Source organism: Mobula birostris, chromosome 10 (assembly GCF_030028105.1).
Source record: "Mobula birostris isolate sMobBir1 chromosome 10, sMobBir1.hap1, whole genome shotgun sequence".
NCBI lineage: Eukaryota > Metazoa > Chordata > Chondrichthyes > Myliobatiformes > Myliobatidae > Mobula > Mobula birostris.
Genome location: NC_092379.1, coordinates 21,830,599 through 21,852,449, shown reverse-complemented (window position 1 = coordinate 21,852,449; position 21,851 = coordinate 21,830,599). Strand labels below are relative to the sequence as shown.

Here is a 21,851-nt window from a genome sequence, read left to right as displayed (position 1 = left end):
CGAAGGTCTGTGTGGAAGCTGTGTTGAATATTCATTCATTTTGCTCTCTCTCCCCGCCCCCCCCCACTGTCCATCGCCATGGCAAAGATTACTGCAAACTGAACTAAATTGAACTGGACTTTGTGTCACTTTGAAACTGGTCATTTACCCCTAGACAACGATAGAGCTTGATTGATCCTGTTATCTTAATTCTGTGCACAGGTGTGTTTATCATTGCTGAACTGTTGCATTTATTATCCTTTTGATTAGAGTACTGTGTTGCTTGTTTCTTTAATAAAACTTTCTTAGTCCTGGTAATCCAGACTCCAACTGAGTGATCCATTTCTGCTGGTTTGGCAACCCAGTTACGGGGTACATAACAATTGTTACTGTGATTAAATCGTTAAGAAACAGCAAAGCTCCAGAACATGACAATTTGAAAGCCAAACTGTTCAAAGCTGAACAAAAAGTTGCAGCAGTCTGTCAGTACCTCCAACTGAACTTTGTCTTTTTGTGTGTTTTCCCCCTCGCCATCAGTCTGTGCTTTTGTATTGCCATGTGCTCTTGTTTGTTTTCATGCCCCATGTGCTCCAGTCCCGATTCTGGTTTTTGGATTTCTCTGGAATTTTTGATCTCTGCCTGAACTTTGATGCCGACCTTGTTGACCCTCTGGATTTGCTACTCAGTAAATATCACAGTGTGCACAGTACTTGGTCTGCGACTGGGTTCCTGCAACCTCTGTTTACAACAATCTGTGAATGGGGACAAGTGTCCAAGGACTGGACAAAGGGAGTTAGGATCCCCAAGAAAGGAGCACTAAGTGATTGCAACAATTGATGTGGCACCACTCATTTGTCTCACCAAAGTCATTGTCCAATGGATTACAGATGGTGGTGGTGATTACTCCCTGTATCTGCTCCTCTCTTCACCTTTACATCCTGCAAGCATCGTCTCCATGTACCATCGATCATCAAATGGTCAATCTGGATCTTGTCATGTCCACTGGGTGAGCACCATGTCAGTTTGTGGATTTCGTGGTCCGGAAAGAGGGTTCCTCCTGTGACCAGATAGTTCATGGCACAGAATTCCACCAGTCTTTCACCATTGTTATTGATCGTTCTACATCCCTATGTACCCATAACCCTAGTGAAGTGTGAGTTGTATTTTCCACTTTGCCATTTAGATCTCCCATGATGATGATTATGTCATGGCGTGATGTTAACTCTATCTCTGCTGTTTGTAGAAGATGCCCTTTTCTTCAATATCACTCTTGTTATTTGGAGCATAGCACTGGATCACAGTCATGTTCACTTGCTTCACTCTCAGCCTGACTCTCACCAGCCGACTGTTCAATGGTTTTCACTCCAGTGGGGACTTATCAATGCCTTTCTTCAAAATGACAGCTACACCATCATGATGCTGACCATCTTGTCTTCCTGCATAGAAAATAGTTTCACCAGTTGCTGCTTTTCATCTGCCAAACTCTGTCGAACTACTTTCACTGATGCCAGTGTATGTTGCCTGTAATGACACATTACTGTGGTTGTTTGTGTGAACTTGCCAGTGTTGTACATGGTTTGACAATTGCAAAAAACATTTTTGGTCATGATATTGGCAAAGTTCATGGCTACCTTCACCATGCCTGTAGCTTCCTCTCAGTTTTCACTCCTGTCAGCCATGCAAGTCCTGGGTGGTGACTAGTGAATACCATCACATTCAGATGTAGAAGGATTCTTCATTGCCGTTTCCGTAACTGTGAAGACAGTCGTTGACAAGGTTGGTTTGCTGGAGTATCTGAAGTAAAGATCAAGACACTGTATCAAACTGGATCGAAAACTGAGCACAAAACAAATGCTAAACGATATCATGAGTAGGGCTTATGATTGAGCACCCAACATCAGTTCAGATATTCTTTAAATATACAATTCTTTGGACCCAAGTTATGATTTCCAATTAGTGGGATCATCCTGAACTCGTAAAGGGACTGCAACTAGCTATCTGTACTCCAGAGAGTTAGACAGTCTGAATCCCGGAAGCTGGCGTGGTTGGGAGCATCTCGTAACAATCACAATTTTTTATTTTGACTAGTCAGGTTCACTAACCCTGACCTGAAACTCTGAACCTGGATCTCTTTTAGTCTGGCCTCTACCTTTTGACCTGTTTGGCATGGTTGACCCTATCTGGAGCTAAAGCACAAGGCCCTGACTCAGGCCAACATAGATCTCTGGATCACTGAGGCTTTCAAGCCTCCAAACCTGAGAGCAAGGCTGTGGTCCTCTTGGAGAAAAAAAAAAGATTCACCATTTTGATTGGTGCCATGGTGAGGTTGTTGTGTCAGGTGGACATAAAAGGTTTGGAAAGTTCTCCACTATCTGTCCCAACATTGATGCCTCAGTCAGCATCACAGAATATCTGATCTGTTGGTACTTCATTGCTGTTTCAGAGAGGTTGCTCTGTGTAACTTGGGTCCCACCTTCCCTCCGTCACAACAGAGACTCCACTTCAAAAGGTACTTCATTGTTTGCAGAACCCGCTCTGGTTTGCCATGGCGTCATGAAAGCTGCTGAGTGATGACAATTCACCTGGAGAGAGGGGTGCTGTGGCTTACTGAGTCATTCAATCAGCCCGCTTTATACTTTACCCAGGATGCAAAATTTGGGACACACAGTATTCCCATCACCAGGGTGGGTGATCAAAATTACCCACCTTGCTGATCTGCATCCTGTATGCCCTCCCCACCACCACCCCCCCATCAGTCTCCTTTCAATACGGACCGTTCAGCTGCACTTGTCTGCCAATCTACTGGGGAGCACCCTGTTACCAGCAACAATGACTTCTGTTGAGTGGCTTCAGCTCCCGAGTTCCCTGCATCAAACACCCTGTTTCTCTCACCGGCTGAAACAGGTCAAAGAGATTTTGTGGGGAGAACTGCTGAGGACTTGGCAGTTCATGGTGCCTGGTCCCTGAAAGAGAAAATATCTTAAAAGTGTAAATTCCACCCATTTCCACCAGGAATCTCCGTTTAACATTGATTCTAGTGGAGTGGGTGCAGTAAGAAGATTGTGTGGTAACTCTTTTTGTTGCTAAATACATTTTCCTGCAAAGACAGTCTCACACTGTGTCTCTAAGGAGAATAACTGTCCACTGACTGGTGTCTCTCCGTCCCTGTCCACTGACCAGTGTTTCTCAGTCCCTGTCACTGGGGGGGTGGGGTGGGATTTCTGTCCACTGACTGGTGTCTCTCGGTCATATCTGCCCACTGACAAATTGTGTCTCATTCTCTCTCGCTGAGATTCTGTGTGTCTCAGTTTACACAAACTGTTCATCGCTGAAATTGATGGATCGAGCAGAGTGTGACAGATCTTTAATCCGGATCTGGTCACGGCCGCTGACCTGCCGCCTGTTGCAGAGACAAACACCTTTAGGGGAATTGAAATCGCTGCTGTGGGTGGGGACAGGAAGCTGCGCCTCTGGTTTCAGTGTGTGAGAGGCTGTTCAAACCGTGGATCCCTCTCTCACTCACAGCCCACGTCCCTATTTAAACAGCGCTCACTGCGGCTCCGGACAAAGCCGGCCTGAGCTGCAGTCTCCGATCTCAAAAGTGTCCAAGTCCGGCTCAGTGTTCAGGGCGATGGGGGTCGTTCCTTATCTCTGTCTCCTCCTGTCTTGTCTGGCAGGTGGGTGTCCCGCGGCTTGTCGCCCAACCGGGACCGGCTGTTTCTCGGAGGCTTTGTGAACCTCTGACCGTGGAACATTTTATTAATTTCTGCTCTTTTTTATTGACAGGTGTGCGGTCCGACATCGTGCTGACACAGCCCGAGTCAGCGGTGGTAAAGCCCGGGCAGTCCCACAGACTGTCCTGTGCGGTCAGTGGGTTCAATGTCAACAGCTACTGGATGAGCTGGGTGAAGCAGGTCCCCGGGCAAGGGCTGGAGTGGCTGGTAACGTGCTATGATGAAAGTAACACCAAGTACTACGCGCCTGGAGTCCAGAGCCGCTTCACCGCTTCCAAGAGCAGCAGCAACTTTTATCTGCAAATGAACAACCTGAGACTGGACGACACGGCCACCTATTACTGTGCGAGAGCTATACTGGGTGGCAGTTTCGTCACGGTGCTTCACCACAGGTCACAAACCGCCCTCATCACATCCAACCCAAAATCCAGTGGATCCCAGAGCCGGTCAGCGGATTTATTAAACTCTCCCTCTGTGTCCGGGTGTCCCACACAGCGGGTCTCAATCTCGGCCATCCCAGTGCTGAAGTGGAGATGATATAACCCACCGGGACCTTTCACTGGGCTTCCCCTGACAGCTCCTCCTCGGTGGTCTCGTTCCCTTCCGGACACATCTCCAGTGGAACTTGTACCCACTCCCGGATTATCCACTCGGGATCTGATTTATATCCACGGATCCCGGGGTAAGGGCCGGTGGAAGCGCCCGAAGAGCCCGATTTAAAGAGTTTTGTTGCGGTGGGTTTGTGTATGGAGGGAGCCGCCATCTCTCACACTGTGCACGGTGATGGCGAGCTGAACAGAAACTGGTCCCGACAAAGGAGCGTCTGCAGCGCAGTCTGTCTCCACGGATTCCGCATTGCTGCTTCCCAGAGTCAAATCCATGAAGCCTCACTCGGACTGCTGGGCGCAAATGTCCATTTCTGGACAATTAAAAGCCCAAAATGATTCGACTCTGATTCTGGGGAATGGCGAGAGCCGTTGTCCGCAGACAAGAAAACTGTGAAAATGCCTCTTTTATTCACACGCCAGGAAGAAACAAGGACGAAGTTTGGGATGGAAATCCAGGAAGCGGCTGCTCCCGGTCCGGACAGGGATCATGTTGACATTTTGCTGAGATTATTGGATGTGACGGGCAAGTGAAGTTACTGCACTCGGTGAATGGGGAGACGGAGCACTGTGACAATCTTGACTACTGGGGCGGAGGAACCCCGCTGACAGTGACTTCAGGTAAGACCAACTTCTCAATCGTATCTTCACGCGCTAGTATTTTATTTATTTACGGGTTTGGTGAATCTGTCGATTCATCTGAAATCAGTGCGATATTTAGAGCAGTACATGAATCTCCCCGAACCGGCGGGTTTCTCTGGAGCCCAGTAACAGTACAAGGGTACATACCCCACCCACCAGTGACCTGTCCACAGACCGGGAACAGGCTCAGGGGAATGGGGTCGGATCTTGTCACCAGACTGTGCCTTGACACCGGCCGATTGTGCTGAGTGAGCTCAATGTTTGGTTCAAGTCTGGCTTCTGATCCTCAGCACCGACTGAAGCCACGTTCAGGGGCTGAGCGTTTCAGTGCAGTTGAACTTGTTCCCTGTCAGTGACAATAATGGATCTGTTCAGTGTCCAGTTATTGGGATCGGGTTTTACTGTCAGCTGCTTTCATGTTGAAGGTAATGGGATTAAGACATAATCTGAGGGAATGGTGTACACATGTATCATCTGGTTGATGGCTCAATATCCCCAGGGTACAGGTGGGTGTCAGTCCCATCATGTAATGTCCGGCGTGAGGTCCGTCCCGCGATACAGCAAAAGTATCGGCAATATCCCAGAATTAATTGATGGGATTAACGTTTTACTTTTATTCCCTGATGGGTGAGGAGGTGGGGTGCGGTGGGAAGAATTTTGGAGTTGGGAAGGCAGTGGGGAAGTCGTGCAGGAAAGGTATGGCCGGGAATTGAAGTCACAATTCCTTCACACATTCCGGGCAGCCTTGCATTGGTGGGTGGGGGAGTGGGGAGTGGTGCAGGTGGGGTGGGGAGGGAAGCGTTCAAGTCAATAATGTGTAATAGGGGAGTATTTAAGGGAAGACTTGTGATCTGGAACACACTGCCTGAATGATGGTGGTGGCTAATTGTGAGTGTAGAGAGGGAAAAGGAGGAGATCCGCCTTTTGTTGGGATACAGGGAAGAGCAGAAAGACCAATGGGTTTATTGGGTTTGCTCAGCTAAAGGGAAGCACGGAAACAATAGTATGAATGGCCTCACTCTCTGCTCTGTCATTCAATGGAATCAGTATTTATCTTGTAAATCTGGGAAATTCTTCCTCAAAGGGATTCCATCAATCACCTCAGGGTACACAGAGCATGAATTAAATGCAGATTACAGCTCCCATGTCCTAGAAAAACCTACAGCACACAATGATGTGTCAAACATGTACGTAATTTAGAAAATACCTAGGGTTACACTCTGTTTTTCTAAGCTCCATGTACCTATCCAGGAGTCTCTTAAAAGACCCTATCATATCTACCTCCACCACCATTGCTGGCAGTCCATTCCATGCACCCACCACTCTCTACGAAAAAAGCTTACCCCTGACATCTCCTCTGTACCTACTTCCAAGCACGTTAAAACTGTGCCCTCTCATGTTAACCATTTCAGACCTGGGAAAAAGCCTCTCGATATCCATATGATCAATGCCTCTCATCATCTTATACACCTCTATCAAGTCACCTCTCATCCTACGAAGCTCTGAAGAGAAAACGTCAAATTCACTCAACCTATTCCAGGCAGCCACGGATTAGATACAAAGATCTTTCTGCACTGTCCCATCCCTCCAGGACAGGGGCAGCAGAGATTAGACACAGTGTGAAACTTCCCCCAACCTGTCCCATCACACACTCACAGGACACGAGTTGAACTTTACTGTTCAAATGAACTGCTTATTCTCAGTTCACAGACAGAGCAACTGCGCTAATTTCTTGCCCTCCTCCATCCCCCGACTGGGTTTGTTTAACCTCCATTAACCAGTGCTGCTGGTGATTCAGTAAAAGTGGTTGTGAGATAAAGTGCTGACATTTACAGAGCACCTTTCATGGTGCCCCCGAGCTCTTCACAGGCAACAAAGTAGTTTCAAAGTACAGCCCTGTTGTAGAGTCGGGAATGTAGAGCCACTCTGCACACAGCAGAATCCACAAACTGCAAGGTGAGAACCATCAGACAGTCTGTTCTGGTGATGTTATTGAAGGAGAAATATTGTCCAGGACACCGTGGACACAGTGATCCAATGGACAGGCACAAGGTTGGATTCGGAGTGATGGGAAACGGGGCAGTACATCAAAGCAGATGAGTAGTGCAGAGGGATGGATGAACAGTCCACGGATACCACCACAACAATCTGACAAATTTAAACTCAGTTCATAATAATCTGCAGCAGATTTGGATCTGCGGTCAGATTTCCAACAGTTTAATAATTGGTATTGTTTTTAAATCCAGCCATTAATAATGATGATCCTTCAGCTTTACTCATGTCTGTCAGGGAAGGAGATGTCTCATCCTTACCCTCCGAGCCTATTTATGACTCCTGACCCATCAATGTGTTTGTCTCCAAATGCCCTCTGAATGGCAGCTCAGATGTGTAACTCATTTGGAATTTACTGGCAAAGCCCAGATCCCTAAAAATGAATAAATAAAATTGCCCACCAGTTGTTCATAGTACCTGATGTTCTATCCACTTACTACAATACAGACTAAAATCAGAACGAGTCTCCCCAGATCTGCTGATTCATCATTGATTATATTGTACAAATACCCAGCACACTGTGACCCACCCAGATCCAGTTCCCCTCTTCACCCCAGCACCCTGTGACCCACCCAGATCCAGTTCCCCTCTTCACCCCAGCACCCTGTGACCCACCCAGATCCAGTTCCCCTCTTCACCCCAGCACCCTGTGACCCACCCAGATCCAGTTCCCCTCTTCACCCCAGCACCCTGTGACCCACCCAGATCCAGTTCCCCTCTTCACTCCAGCACCCTGTGACCCACCCAGATCCAGTTCCCCTCTTTACACCAGTACCCTGTGACCCACCCAGATCCAGTTCCCCTCTTTGCCCCAGCACCCTGTGACCCACCCAGATCCAGTTCCCCTCTTCACTCCAGCACCCTGTGACCCACCCAGATCCAGTTCCCCTCTTCACCCCAGCACCCTGTGACCCACCCAGATCCAGTTCCCCTCTTCGCCCCAGCACCCTGTGACCTACCCAGATCCAGTTCCCCTCTTCACCCCAGCACCCTGCTGTCAGTTTGATGGGTGTCTTTATGAAGACCCAGAGGAACACTGATCCAGACAGAACTGTACTTACCACCTGCTGGTCTCGGGATGTAAAAGATCCTCAGCTGCAAATCTCACCGACTGACATTATTGTGCCTCCTGCACTGCCGACACTGAGCAGCTCAGGGAACATCTGTGGGTGAGAAACAGAGTTAATGTTTCACATCAGTGACCTTTCACCAGACTCTGTCACTCTGATTTCTGGCAACTATGCTGTTTCCAGTTTTATTTTACTGAATTTATTTTGATGAAAACAATTTGTTTTTCATTGACTTCTGCAACCCCAGAACATCCCAGAGCCTTTCCCAACCCAGCAAGTACTTCTGCAGTGTGTCACTTCATTTGGGTGACTAAACATCCAACTTGTCTGCATCTTGTTCCCACAAACTGAACTACAACATGACAATCTAGTCTGGGTGATGTTGGAAGGGAATGGTCACTTTTAGCCAACAATTCCTAAAGCTCCCCACCACTGGGAAATCCTCACTTGATGTCTCAAAGTTCAAAGTAAAATTTATTATCGGAATACATACATGTCATCACATACAACCCTCAGATTCATTTTCTTGTGGGCATACTCAGCAAATCTATAGAATCGTAACTGTAAACAGGATCAATGAAACAGCACGAGCATAGAAGACAATAAACTGTTGAAATGTAACCCTAAATGAACTGCAATAAATAATAAGAGCATGAAATAACAAGATAAAGTGTCTTTAAAGTGAGATTATTGTTTATGGGAATGTCTCAATAGATGAGCGTAAATATCTTCTTTTGTTCAGGAGCCTGATGGTTGAGGAGTAGTAACTGTTCTTGAACCTGGTGGTGTGAGTCCTGAGGCTCTTGTTCCTTCTGCCCTGATGGCAGCAGCGAGAAAAGAGCCTGGCCTGGGTGGTGAGAATCTTTAATGATAGATGCTGCTTTCTTATGACAGCGTTTCATGTAGATGTGCTCAGTGGTTGGGAGGGCTTTACCCATTATGTACTGAGCTGAATCCATGATCTCTTGTAGAATTTTCCAATCAAAGGCATTGGTGTTCCCATACCAGGCTGTAATGCAGCCAGTCAATACACTTTCCACTACACATCTATAGTAGTTTATCAAGGTTTTTGACATCATGCTGAATCTCCGCAGACTCCTGAGGAAGTAGAGGCACTGTCCTGTTTCCTCTGCAATTACATTTATAAGCTGGGTCCAGGACAGGTCCTCTGAGATAGTGACACCCAGGAATTTAAAGTTACTGACTGTGCAGTAGATGAACAGATAGATGCAGATTACTGATGATCATCCTGATGGCCCCAGGCCTTTGGTCCCGTAACTCCCTTGTTGTCAGGGGTTGATGCTGATAAACAGCAGTGAGGTTCCTCAGACCACAGCTGACCATCCCTTTCCCCAGCTGCTGAGTACGAGGGAAGCTGACGATTCTGTGGTTTGAATGGTGCTGGCTGTAGCTGGCATTTCCAAAGTGAACCATTTATCAGTGTTCATTCACTTACACTGGAGTCAGTCTCACAGTTCCACAGACCACTGTACCCCGGGATTTACTGAGTGACAGATGCCACCAGAACTGTCACCACACTCCACCACATGACACGTGGCCTTGCTGGAGTTCCCAGGATTAAACTGTGGATTCCACCTCAATGAGTCCCTCACAGACTAGACTTGTCAAAGGATCACAGTCACTATTCCTCTGACTGCGATTCCTGGCCTGGTGTGTCAGGAAGGTGTTTGGCTTGTAAGTTCCACAGGCTCGGTGTGGTTGAAATTCTTCCTCAGTTACATGTGTTTAATTTTGAGGCAGTGTCAGATGCATTATGTAGTGCAGAGGGTACATCAGAGGTGCAGAGGGACTTTGGAGTCCTCATGCAAAACTACCAGAGGTTAATTTACAGGTTGAGCCTGTGGTAAAGAAAGCAAATGCAATGTTGGCATCTGTTTCAAGGAGAATAGAATGTAAAAGCAAGGAAATAATGCTGAGTCTTTATAAGACGCTAGTCAACCACACTTAGAGTATTGTCAAGTGTTTTGGGCCCCATATCTCAGAAAGGATGTGTTGTTATTGGACAGATTCCAGAGGAGTTCACGAGGATCATTCTGGAAATGAAGGGGTTAACATATGAGCAGCATTTGGCAGCTTTGAGCCTGTACTCACTGGAATTTAGAAGTATGTAGTGGAATCTCATAGAAACCTACCGAATGTTGCAAGGACTGGATCGGGTGGATGTGGAGAGGATGTTTCATGGTCCCCCAATCTGAGGAAAGACATCCTTGCCATAGAGGGAGTACAAAGAAGGTTCACCGCATTGATTCCTGGGATGGCAGGACTTTCATATGATGAAAGACTGGATTGACTAGGCTTATACTCATTGGAATTTAGAAGATTGAGGGAGAACTAATTGAAACGTATAAAATCCTAAAGGGATTGGACAGGCTAGATGCAGGAAGATTGTTCCCGATGTTGGGGATGTCCAGAACGAGGGGTCACAGTTTGAGGATAAAGGGGAAGCCTTTTGGGATCGAAATTAAGAAAAACTTCTTCACACAGAGAGTGGTGAATCTGTGGAATTCTCTGCCACAGGAAACAGTTGAGGCCAGTTCATTGGCTATATTTAAGAGGGAGTTAGATATGGCCCTTGTGGCTAAAGGAATCAGGGGGTATGGAGAGAATGCTGGTATAGGGTTCTGAGTTGGATGATCAGCCATGATCATACTGAATGGCGGTGCAGGCTTGAAGGGCCGAATGGCCTACTCCTGCATCTATTTTCTATGTTTTCTATATGATGGGGGCATCCACAACTGGAGAGCACAGCCTCAAAATTGAGGGGTGACCCCTAAGAATGGAAGTAACGAGGAACTTTTTTAGTCAGAGCAGTCTGTGGAATGCTCTGCCACAGACTGTGGTGGAAGCCAGGTCTATGTGTGTATTTAAGGTGGAATTTGACCGTTTCCTGGTCTGTCAGGGTATCCCAGGATACGGTGAGAAGGCAGGTGTAGGGGTTCAGTGGGATCCAATCAGCCATGATGGAATGTCGGAAAAGACTCGATGGGCTGAATGGCCTAATTCTGCTCCTATGTCTTACAGTCTTATGGTCTGATGGTAGTCTGTTCAGTTGAATTTCAGAAGCAGAGACCATTAGACACCCACCACTATATCACACAGATGGTGTTGGAGACAAGGTACAGATATGCACACAAGGGTTACTTTAGACTCAACATCAATACTGAACAGATCATAATTATTCAAATAAACTACTGCTAAATGTTTACTCTTTCTGTAAACTCCACCAATCTGGTGCGAATAGACTTCTAAGAATCAGGAATTATATTTGGGGAAGAGACAAGGTAAAACTTTGACATTTTGTCTGAAATCCAACACATGGGACATTGGGTGACTGTCTCAGTATGGCTGTGGGTGGGGTGTTGGGGCACACTTGTGACTGTGTGCTCAAACTTCCACTGTGAGACTGATCCATAGCCTCTGAGCTCAGTGACACAGATTCCCAGCTGGGTGTTGAAATGGTGAGAGTATTATTTAATGGAGTGAATAATTTTAGAAATTACTGGTTTGTAAACTGTACTGTGCAAAAGTCTTGGGCACATCTATATTGCTAGTGTGCCTAAAACTTTATCATAATAACATATTTATCAATGTGGAATGGAGAGTGAGTTTGTAAATCTGGTGAGAGCAAAGGATGTTGGGAATGGTGAGGGTGGAGCGCTGCGGGATGTGAGTGGGACAGGGGACAGAGAAGGAGTGGCAGGGGCAGGGCTCGGCACGGGTGCAGACACTCCCAACACTGAGACAACAGGCAAGGTCATTTCATTCCAAACTATTGGTTTATTGATCTTTCCAGAATGTCTCTCTGGTGCTTCCCACTCACTCCCCTTTCCCACTCTCAGTCCACAATAGAGACCCACATCAGAATCAGGTTTATCCTCACTCACATCTGTCATGAAATTTGTTTTTGTTTAGTGGCAGAGGTACAGTGCAATACATAAAGTTACTACTGTGTGTGTTGGGGGGGGGGGGGGGTAATCCAGCTATGTGGCTAAGACTTCAGCACAGTACTGTAGTAATTGTAGTGAATAACATGTCTCCTTCTTTGTCTGCCAGTAATGCATTTATTTACAGAAATTTCTGTGAATTTCTTTCCATTTCAGAGCTCACGTCCTCGCCATCAGTCTACATCACTCCTTCCTGCAACACAGAATCTGACCAAAAGATCAGCCTCCTCTGTCTGGTCAAGGACTATCAGCCTGAGAGCATCAGTCAGACATGGTCCACTAACAGTGGGGACATCACCAGCGGAATCAAGAAATACCCGGCGGTGTTGGGGCAAAATTCAAAGTACACGATGAGCAGCTTGCTCGAAGTCTCTGCGGCAGACTGGAAGAAGAATAAAGTCTACTCCTGCAAGGCAGCGAGTGTGACAGCGGTGTTCCCGAAACATCACTGTTAGTATGAGACGTAATTTTCTCTTAAAAGCTGCATTGATCTCAGAGCATAAATCTGGAGTAGGAATCTTTGTCAGATAATGCTGGGCATGGCAACTAGCTCCTTTAATCTACTCTTACAACAGTAGTACTACCCCCTACCCCTTACCAAATTGACATTGAGAAAAAATAAGGAATTGAAATGGGGGAAACGTCCTCCTGAACTCACTGAAACTCAGTATCAGTGGAGGGTGGAGGACACAACTTGTGCTGATCTGCCTCCATTGTATCCATTCCTTTCGGGAGACTCTCCACCCCCCCCCTCCCCCACTAAACCCTCCCTACAGATCAGCTCCTGTACACATACAGAGACCGCTGGCCCATCGTACCCCTGCACACAGAACGACAATTTAAGCTTTACCCCACTCCTCCTGCACTTTCCCCTCCACCCTGCAGCTGCCCCTCTTCTGGGAAAAGCAATCCCTTGTGAATGTGATGAAGGAATCCACTCCACTGCCCTTCTTTAACCATCTTCTCACAGATCTGAACAAGCCTTTACAGTTACAACAAATTAATTTCCTCCTGTCCATCTGTTCTTCTTTCTCATTGAAAGTAAAATTGTGTTTCCCAAACTTGCTAATGGAAACAGTCCCACACCATGTACACATGCTCACAGGAGCTGGTATCAGTCATTCTCCAGTAAACAATTAGATCATGGCAGGTCTGCACCTCAACCCCATGACCCACCTCTCTGCATTATCATAGCACAGTGGGACACACTGCTGGGAGGTCCAAGTTATACACCCAGCCCTCCCATTTGCTGGTGTGAGCCATCAGATCATCAGATCAGCTGTAAATTAACAACATTCTTGAGAGGACTGGAATTGGGGAACTTGTCCAGGATGAGGGGGAATGAAGTCCAAAACTTGGGCAAAGCAATCATGTACTGACAGATATTTATTGTGTTACAGCTCCAAAGCTCAGCTCCCTTGTTCCATCCCGGGAGGCAATCCACAGTCAAGCAAATGCTGTCCTGGGCTGTGTGATATCTGGATTCTCTCCTGACAACATTGAAGTATTCTGGAAAAAAGCTGGATCTGCCCAAGAAGGGATTGTTCTCCGTTCCACTCAGAGATCTGATGGTACATTTGAAACAATCTCTTACCTGACAGTGCCTATGCAGGACTGGACCAAGAAACAGAAATATACTTGTGAAGTGAATCACGCACCCTCCGGTTTCAGTGGTCAGGTCAACATGACGTATCAAGAGGGTGAGTGATATCGGAAGAAAAATTAATTAACTTAGAGTACTAAAATACTAAACTAATACTCCCACACAATTCCTGTCCCTACCGTCAATCTTGTTGAGTGACGTACAGATGATCTTTGCACCTTGAATCAACTCATTTCACCAGCAGCTTTAACTGGGCAGGAAAGGTGTAAGATTAGGTCACCTGTCCATTCTGTCTCAATAATTTTAGTTGTCTTTGTTTGTAGTTATAAATAAAATAAGTTAGTGAGCAAAGCTCACGTCCCAGGCTTTACCATCTGGAGAAGATCTCCCTGTTCCCTTTTCACTGTCTTCTCGTTTTAGTTCTTCTAAAAATATCTCTGCAATTTTGCATTTGCTTCAGTCTCCAGAGTCTGTTTCCAGTGTTTCCTGAGAGACTCTTCTGTCGATTGTCCACTGTAGGTGCCTGGATTATTTTTGAATTGATGCCCAATCCTCCAGTGAATGTTGCGACCTTGTGTCCTCAGATCCTCGACCAGGTTCAGAGACAACATGCATTTATCATGGCTGACATAACCTCATCCCGATAGGATGTGATATACAGAGGATAGAAAGTGGGAATATGTGGGGCTCCCTTTTTCCCAAGCATGGGAAAAGAGGTGAAAATATCTAACAATTAAATCTATGAATCTTCCGTTTCCAGGTCCCGACTGTTTTTCGAAGCCAGTGGCAATGTTGTTTCAACAGAGTAATCTCAATGCAACATTCTCCGATGGTTCTACCCAACAGTATCATTGTTCAGCAATAAAGTGTGAAATAAAGTGATTGGCTGTCTACAATTCGTCATTGAATTTTATTACACTCCATTTACTAGATTCCAGACCTGCCTCTGGTATCCATTGGGATTGACGTTTAACAGAAAGAGAAGAAAACACGATTCAAACTGACTACCTCTCCAATCGCATTTCTATTATCCTCGTGGCCACCTATTTCAATTTGACTTCCCATTCCCATTCTGACATGTCTGTCCATGGCCTCCTCTACTGCCATGGTGAGGCCAAATTCAGGTTGGAGTAGCAACACTTCATATGCCAACCCGATCCCATGAATACTTATTCCCTAACTTGCAGTAATAGTCCCCACTCCTTTATTCTCCATTTTATTCTATTCCCCATACTAGACACCCCCTCATCCCTTCAGTTCTCCTCACCTGCCCATCATCTCCATTTGGTTCCCCTCCTCCTGCACTTTCCTCCATGGTCCACTGTCCTGTCAGATTCCTTCTGTTTCAGCCATTTATCTCTTCCACTTATCCCCTACCAGCTTCTTATTTCATACCTCTCTCCCGTCCACACACTTTCCCCCTCACCTGGTATCACCTCTCATCTGACAGAATGTATTCCTCTCTACTCCACCCACCTTCTTATTCTGGCTTCTGCCCACTTCCTTTCCAGTACCAGTGAAATCTCTCGGCCCAAAATATCGACTGTTTATTTCCATCCACAGATGCTGCCTGACTTGCCCAGTTCCTCCAGCATTTTGAGTGTGTTGTTCAAGATTTCCAGCATCTGTAGAATCTCTTGTGTTTCTGGTTGTCCATACACTCATTCATTTGTGTACATTGTTGCTTCAGTGTGACTCAGATCCCAATTCCAGTTTCCTTGGCCAGATTCCCTCTTGTCTAACTCCAGTCAACAAGAACTGGAACCTGTTTTTCACCCAATGGCTGTGAGGCACGAGGTGATGAAGGTGAACGGGGCTGACTCAGTCAAAGGACGGATGACCCTTTGATAATTCTGGGAACAAGACAAATTGGTGAGAGAAGACTCAGGGGTCTAACCAGTCTCCTGTCCAATCTGACATGCTTTGTGTGTAAATCCTGGATCAGACAAATTGCTAAAGTTACATTGACCCACGTGCCGGACAGTGAATTCAGTCCAAGAGGGAAATTCAGTGACTCTAAGGAATGTCACAAAGGAGGATGTTTTGATAGAATTACCCAAGCATTGACAGAATTATATGCTTCTTGTGGAATAACACCAGCATTCAGTAATAAGGGGAGCGAACTTGACTCAGTCAGGTTTTATGAGGGGACCGCATTTCCCAGGGACTGCTGAACATCAAGACTGTGCTGATATGGGACATAACTGAGAAACCTGCAGAAAACATGTTTAACAACATCACAGTGCTGATTAAACTAAGATTCACAATTCAATGAGCATTCAGTATACACCTAGGTTTGCATATTTGTGGTATTACTCGACAACAATGGTCATCTGGACTATACCCACGGACTTTCTGTTTTAAAAGAAAATTGCTCATAATCTTACTGACATGAGAAAGGTGAAGAAATACACATCACACCTTGTCGGATGATCCGGCCCAGTTAGACTGGAACTGTGTGTGTTACGTCTGCTCTTTCGTCAGACAAAGACACTGACTCTCAGTCTCATTGAAGGTCTCAGCCATGACACAAACACAATCAGCCTCCACACTAAATGTCAAAGAGCAGAAACACCCCACGTGCCTGAAGGTGACCGAGTGTGTAAATGGTGAACACAAAGTGCAGGGAGCTGCAATGTAAGTGAACTGACGATCGTGCAGTGGGAGATGACCTCAACAACTTCACTTGACCGCAATCACACAAAACTGACACTAACCCAGAGGACAGGTGACCCAACACTTGATCAAAGAGCTGTTTTATTCATTTATCATTTCCCATCAATCACTGATCTCTCTGGAACTGAGGGACTTGCTGCCTCATTCCTGATGGTGATTCAGCTCCAGCCGTGTTGCTGCAGGTCTGGAGTCACAAACCAGCCAGACCAGACGAGACTTCTCTCTGGAAATTACCACAGAGAATAACACTACAAATACCTCCATAGTCTTCTTTTTATTTCAAAAAGCATTGATGAATTGAATTTAAACTCCCATCCACCAGGTTGGGATTTGAACCCACTTTGCCAGTTCATCAGTCTCTAACTTATGGATACACTCTGACCATGTTGCTCATTTCAAGTGAGACAGAGGCTTCAGTGTTTGTCAGCAAGAATGCTAAAACCACAGGCACCAGCAGAAGTAGTGCAGGTGTATGAGTGAGCAGAGTTGAAAGAATACAATGTTGTCTGAAGTTTGTGTGGGTGGTGAAGGTTGCAGAGATGAGGAGAGGCACAGCCACAGTGAGACTGGAATGTCGGGATGTGAAGTTATTAAACTGAGTGAATCCCAGGCTCAGCCCAGATGGAGAAAGGGATTCTCATTGATTCACAGTGTTCACTGTTACTAATCAATGGCACTGAGTCTCCAAGCAAAGAATATACTGAGCTGTGTCTCTGCTGAGAAATCTGCATGCTTCTCTGTCTCACAGAGCTCCGTCTCACAGTGAACCGATTGGTACAGTTATTAGAAAGGGATTCTAAACCTCGTTAGCACATCCTTTGTTCTGAATTTCTTTTCTCAATCAAACTTATAGGAATATGAGGCACGTGACTCAGCCCTGGGTGTTCCTGTTATTCTGTTTGCATTAAATGCAGCTGTCAAGTACTGATGATCTGCCTGGACCTAACACAACCAATGGAAATATCTCCAGTAAGATTCTGAGCATTTCAATTTCTAATCCACAGAATTGTCTGTCTCTATTCAAAATCCCGACATTGAAGAGATGTGGATCGACAAGTCTGCTACCGTGAAGTGCACAGTTATCTGTACAGATCCCGAAGATATCCACATCTCTTGGCACGTGGGCGGGAAGGAGAAAACTAAAGGAATTCACACCCATCAAGCGGAGATGGACGGGTCCCGATACAGAGTGCTCAGCGAACTCCAGATCAGTGTGGAGGAGTGGTTCAGTGGGGTGGAGTACGAGTGCTCTGCTCAGGAATCTCCTTCATCTTCCCGAGTGTCAGCACGGACCAATAGTACCAAAGGTGGGCAAGAGACCAGTGATTAAATGGCCAGCATTAGTTACCTGAGTCAAAATGTTTGACATTTCCTTTGTTTTCTTTTCTATTCCAGTCGAGATAAGAAGTCCCAAGGTGAGACTGCTGCCTCCACCTCAGGAAGAGACCAAGAATTGGAAAACAGCCACACTGGAGTGTGTGGTGTCTGGATTCTACCCGGACCAAATAACTGTCACCTGGGAGAAAGGCAGCACCGTGATCAACTCCAACACCAGTGCTACACCGACCGCTCTGGAGCAGGGGTGGACTTTCAGTGCCAGACACTTCCTGACCGTGAGTTTACAGGAGTGGAAGACAGAATCAGTCTTCAGCTGTACAGTCATTCATCCCCCCTCCAACAGCAGTATCAAGAAACAAGTGAAGAACTTCCAAGGTAGGGTCCTGGGATGCATCCCATTATTGAAATTGTTTACATTGTGCTATGAATTCAAGGTAAACACCGAATAATGGTGCAGTCTTGGTTTAGTTATGTGAGTGAACTGATAAAGTTCAAAGTACAAAGTACATTTATTATCAAAGTATGTGCACCATATACAACCTTGAGATTCTCTTCTTGCAGGCAGTCACAAAACAAAGAAATACAATAGAATTCAGAGTCAAACATCCAATGTGTGAAAAAAGATTGTGCAAACAATAAAAAAATTCAAACAAACAATCCACAGAAACTGAACCGCAGAGCCCCCCAAAGTAAATCCACAGCCATGTTGCCAGTTCAGCACTGCAACCGGTCCAGGAGTCCGATGGCTGCAGGCCACGGCTGTGGAGCCAGGCTCAGTGCTGAGGTGAGTGCCGATGGCTGCAGGCCGCAGCTGCAGAGTCAGTTCAGTGCTGAGGCGAGTGAAGCCTCATCGAGAAGTGAGCTGAATACCGGTTTGTCCATTGACTCAGCCTCAATGCCTTCATCTTTTTGATCTCTCTTGGCACTTAAATCGGCCAATCAACGGTTTGTTTTCCACTCTCAACCAACATAATCCACACTTTCACCATAGAAATAAGAGTATCCCAGAAAATACTTTCATAACTGGAGGAGAATCCAGACCATTTCACTCGACAGACTCTCTGCAACTCGCTGATACTCGTCTTCAAAATGCTCCCTCCCTCTACCTTTGAACCTAATCCCAGCCTCCGATCAGTGCCTCAGATGTGACTGAATTTCCAGCAGAGCAGCTCTCCCTCTGCTCCTGTGTGAGAATAGTCAGCCTGGACAATGTGTAGAAGCCTCAGGAGGGCGGCCTGAACATACTACATTCTGACAAAGCAGCAGCAAATGTTAGTTACACCTGATAGACAAAAAGAGTGCATTTTAATATTTGTAACAAAAACTAAATATTTCTCAGAAATTTTGAAATATGAAGTGTATTTTCTGGAAGATTTTCATGTGAAATTTTGCTCTGTTTCTTGTTCCACCGACACATTCTGAAATACTGGGGATTTTCTGTATTTGTTTTAATAAGTCTCTGGTAACAGTTTAAGTGACCATGAAACTGCAAAAGACAATCTGAGGGCCAATCTTGTTCATTTACATTTGCTCAGGGTATTACCCTATCTGCTCAAAAGGGGAGATTCCTTTCTTCACCAATGTAGATTGGTCTCATCTCATCTTGATGGGACTGGCAAATCATTGACCGGGAATGAACAGGAAATGTTGGTCGTCAGAGACAAACTCATCCATTTGGGAATTTTGAAATAATAATTGTGACGTTTCTCCCAGTTGACTGCTCAGATACCCCCCTCTCAGTAACTTTAAGCAAACCTCCCTTCGAAGAGATCTGGACGTAAGAGGACAGCGACCATTCTGTGTGAGGTGGTTCACAGTGATTTACAGGGATTCATTGTAACCTGGCAAGTGGACGGAAGGAAGAGGGAAGATGAGGTGAGGACTCTGGGTCCAGACAGCAATGGAGGTGAAGACGTGATCACCAGCAGACTGACAGTCCCTGCTGCAGAGTGGAACAGTGGGGCTGAGTACTCGTGTGTGATAGAGGACAAGAATTTGCCAACACCAGTGAAGAAATCCATCAGGAAGGACACAGGTACGTGCGGACAGAATTCAGTGTGAGTCTGATCTTAGCAATTTGACAGATTAATCACCATCCAGCACTGCTCAACCATTCAATCTGGTCTCAGCTGATCATCCAAATTCAATCCCTGTTCCTGTTTTCTCCAGATATCCTTTGACACTTTCACCCGAAGAAGTATATTCAACCCATTCTTGAATATGTTAGATGATAATTCTTCAAGTGCTTTCTGTGGGAGAGAGTTCCACAGGTTCTCACTCCCTCTCCCATGTACACAGCTTAGACTGCCACCCCTGCTCCAGGGGAGATGGAACAAACAGCACAGGATGATGCAAGTCCAGGGGCTGAGTTCCACTTTCTGTCGAGTTGCTGTGTTCAGTTACTCCCATTGATTAAACTGAATAGACTAACCTCGCTGGAAGCTGTAAAATGCAGCAGGTCCAAGATTTCCACTCCACAAATCCCAACAATGAGCAGAAAGGGAAAAGCCTTCAGTTTCAGATCAAGTGAAGCCCCTCAGATTTAGAAATTGTTCATGTTGGTGCAAGACCAGAATGTGTCAGGTAAGTAGGGAATAATTGGAAGATTCATTCTAACTGAGATTCTCTCTGTTCCAGGTGGTGTTCTGACTCGTCCTCATGTCTACCTCCTCCTCCCTTCATCAGATGAGGTAGACACCGATCAGACTGTGACCTTGATGTGTCTGATCACCAAGTTCTCTCCCACAGAGATCTATGTGGTCTGGAAGGCCAATGACAGCCTTCTGAAGACGGGGTTTGTGAACCAGCCAGTGACCAAGGACCCCAGAAAAGGCTGGAACACAATGACCAGTCAGCTGAAGGTTTCTCCTGAGGAGTGGAATAGCGGCACCACTTTCTCCTGTGTGGTGGGTCATGAGTCGCTCCCAACCAACCTGTTCCGAAGCATCAATAAATCTCACAGCAAACTCACCCTGGTCAATGTCTCACTCGTTCTGACTGATAGTTTTAAATCTTGTGTGTAATACTGTGTGATTCAATCCATGAAACCCTAGTTTTGTTAGTTTTATGACTATTAATTATCACAGAGGATTATTTAGCTGATTAAAACATGATTAAAATCTGGACCTTTTAACATAATTAAGAATGAAACTAAGATCAAGAACCAAATTAAACTACAAACATGATTCACCACAAATCTCTGAGTTTGTGTGTACATTCTTAGACCTTCTTCTGCCACATTTGAATGGATTTCAACCCTGTGTGGGACTGCACAATGTATTAAATCCTTGTACGTGTCAATGTACCGATCCAAGTTCAATAAATATGACATGAAAATGTATTCATTGTGATTTTTGGTGATGAGAAAAAAGGAACTTTCAACATGAGGCGTGGCATGTGACACACAGTCAGGGAGAAACAGTAATCTTTGTTTCTCTGGTGTCTGAACCCTTCCTGCATCGGGTATCCCACTGATCAGCTGTCAACTGATGGTCAGAGAGATTAGAATGTACGGCAATCTGACAAAGAGTTGAGAGTTGAAACCAGTGACCAAACGTCATATCGGTGTCAAAGATATTGGATCACTGTTTGAGGGCTCCTTGTCCCCACTAACATTTCTGCTCCTCATCTGGTGCCTGTGTGTCACTAACTAAATGAAACATATCATTGTTGGGAACAGTTCTGTTGCAATGGCGCAGTTAAACATCTGTCTGTCAGGGCAGATGGTTTGCATCTGGACTGAAGGGGGACTAATATCCCAGTGGGAAGGTTTGCTTGTGCTGCATGGTGGGGGTGGCGGGGGATGCCGGTTAAACTAGAGTTGCAGGGGGTGAGAACCAGAGTGTCAGAACAGATTGTGGAGACGTTGTGGAGACAGATGTTGTTTAGACATTAGACAAAGTCAGGAATCAAGATGTTGAGCATGGTGTGAGTAATGTTCTGAGCTGCGTATATCTCAAAGCAAGTATTACTGTAGGAAAGGCAGATGAACTCAGGGCAGAGATCAATACATGGAATTATGATATGGTGACCATTAGTGAGACTTGGTTGCAGGAGAGGCAGGACTGGTAGCTCAATATTCTGGGGTTCCATTTTTTAGATGCACAGAATGGGAGGGATTAAAGTGCAAATGTGACGGCAGTGTTCAGTCAGGAGAGACTGGAGAACTCCTCTTCTGAGACTTTACA

At 45.8% G+C, this 21,851-nt stretch overlaps 1 protein-coding gene, 1 long non-coding RNA gene and 2 gene segments (V, D, J or C); 3 read left to right on the top strand and 1 right to left on the bottom strand.

The window, feature by feature from the left end:
- Positions 1–206: 206 nt before the first annotated feature.
- Positions 207–21,851, bottom strand: part of LOC140203907 (uncharacterized) — a 156,145-nt gene continuing 134,500 nt past the window's right edge. The window contains exons 4-5 of the long non-coding RNA XR_011887418.1: positions 8,074–8,175; positions 207–1,773 (exon numbers count right to left, since the gene is read on the bottom strand). This is a non-coding gene — a long non-coding RNA (uncharacterized lncRNA). The remainder of the gene's footprint in view (positions 1,774–8,073; positions 8,176–21,851) is intronic.
- On the top strand, positions 4,821–14,546 carry LOC140203906 (splenic IgW, short secretory form-like). Its single transcript, XM_072270043.1, has 4 exons — positions 4,821–4,939; positions 12,204–12,497; positions 13,448–13,747; positions 14,411–14,546. The coding sequence occupies exons 2-4, from the start codon at positions 12,398–12,400 to the stop codon at positions 14,530–14,532; spliced, it is 522 nt and encodes a 173-aa protein (XP_072126144.1). The 5' UTR covers positions 4,821–4,939; positions 12,204–12,397; the 3' UTR covers positions 14,533–14,546.
- Positions 17,309–21,851, top strand: part of LOC140203905 (immunoglobulin heavy constant gamma 2-like) — a 35,411-nt gene continuing 30,868 nt past the window's right edge. Inside the window, 2 exon segments of the C gene segment in view lie at positions 17,309–17,633; positions 17,722–18,039. Of these exon segments, the coding sequence occupies positions 17,369–17,633; positions 17,722–18,039 (583 nt within the window).
- On the top strand, positions 18,407–21,004 carry LOC140204391 (Ig heavy chain C region-like). The segment is given in 3 exon segments: positions 18,407–18,448; positions 19,432–19,699; positions 20,302–21,004. Coding segments are annotated over 3 exon segments (696 nt in total).

Bases quoted from the DNA above. Each gene is read 5' to 3' on its own strand.
- LOC140203906 (XM_072270043.1), top strand. From the start codon at position 12,398: ATGAGCAGCTTGCTCGAAGTCTCTGCGGCAGACTGGAAGAAGAATAAA. The intron at 12,498-13,447 runs GTTAGTATGAGA...ATTGTGTTACAG, and splicing joins GGTGTTCCCGAAACATCACT to CTCCAAAGCTCAGCTCCCTT. The intron at 13,748-14,410 runs GTGAGTGATATC...TTCCGTTTCCAG, and splicing joins CAACATGACGTATCAAGAGG to GTCCCGACTGTTTTTCGAAG.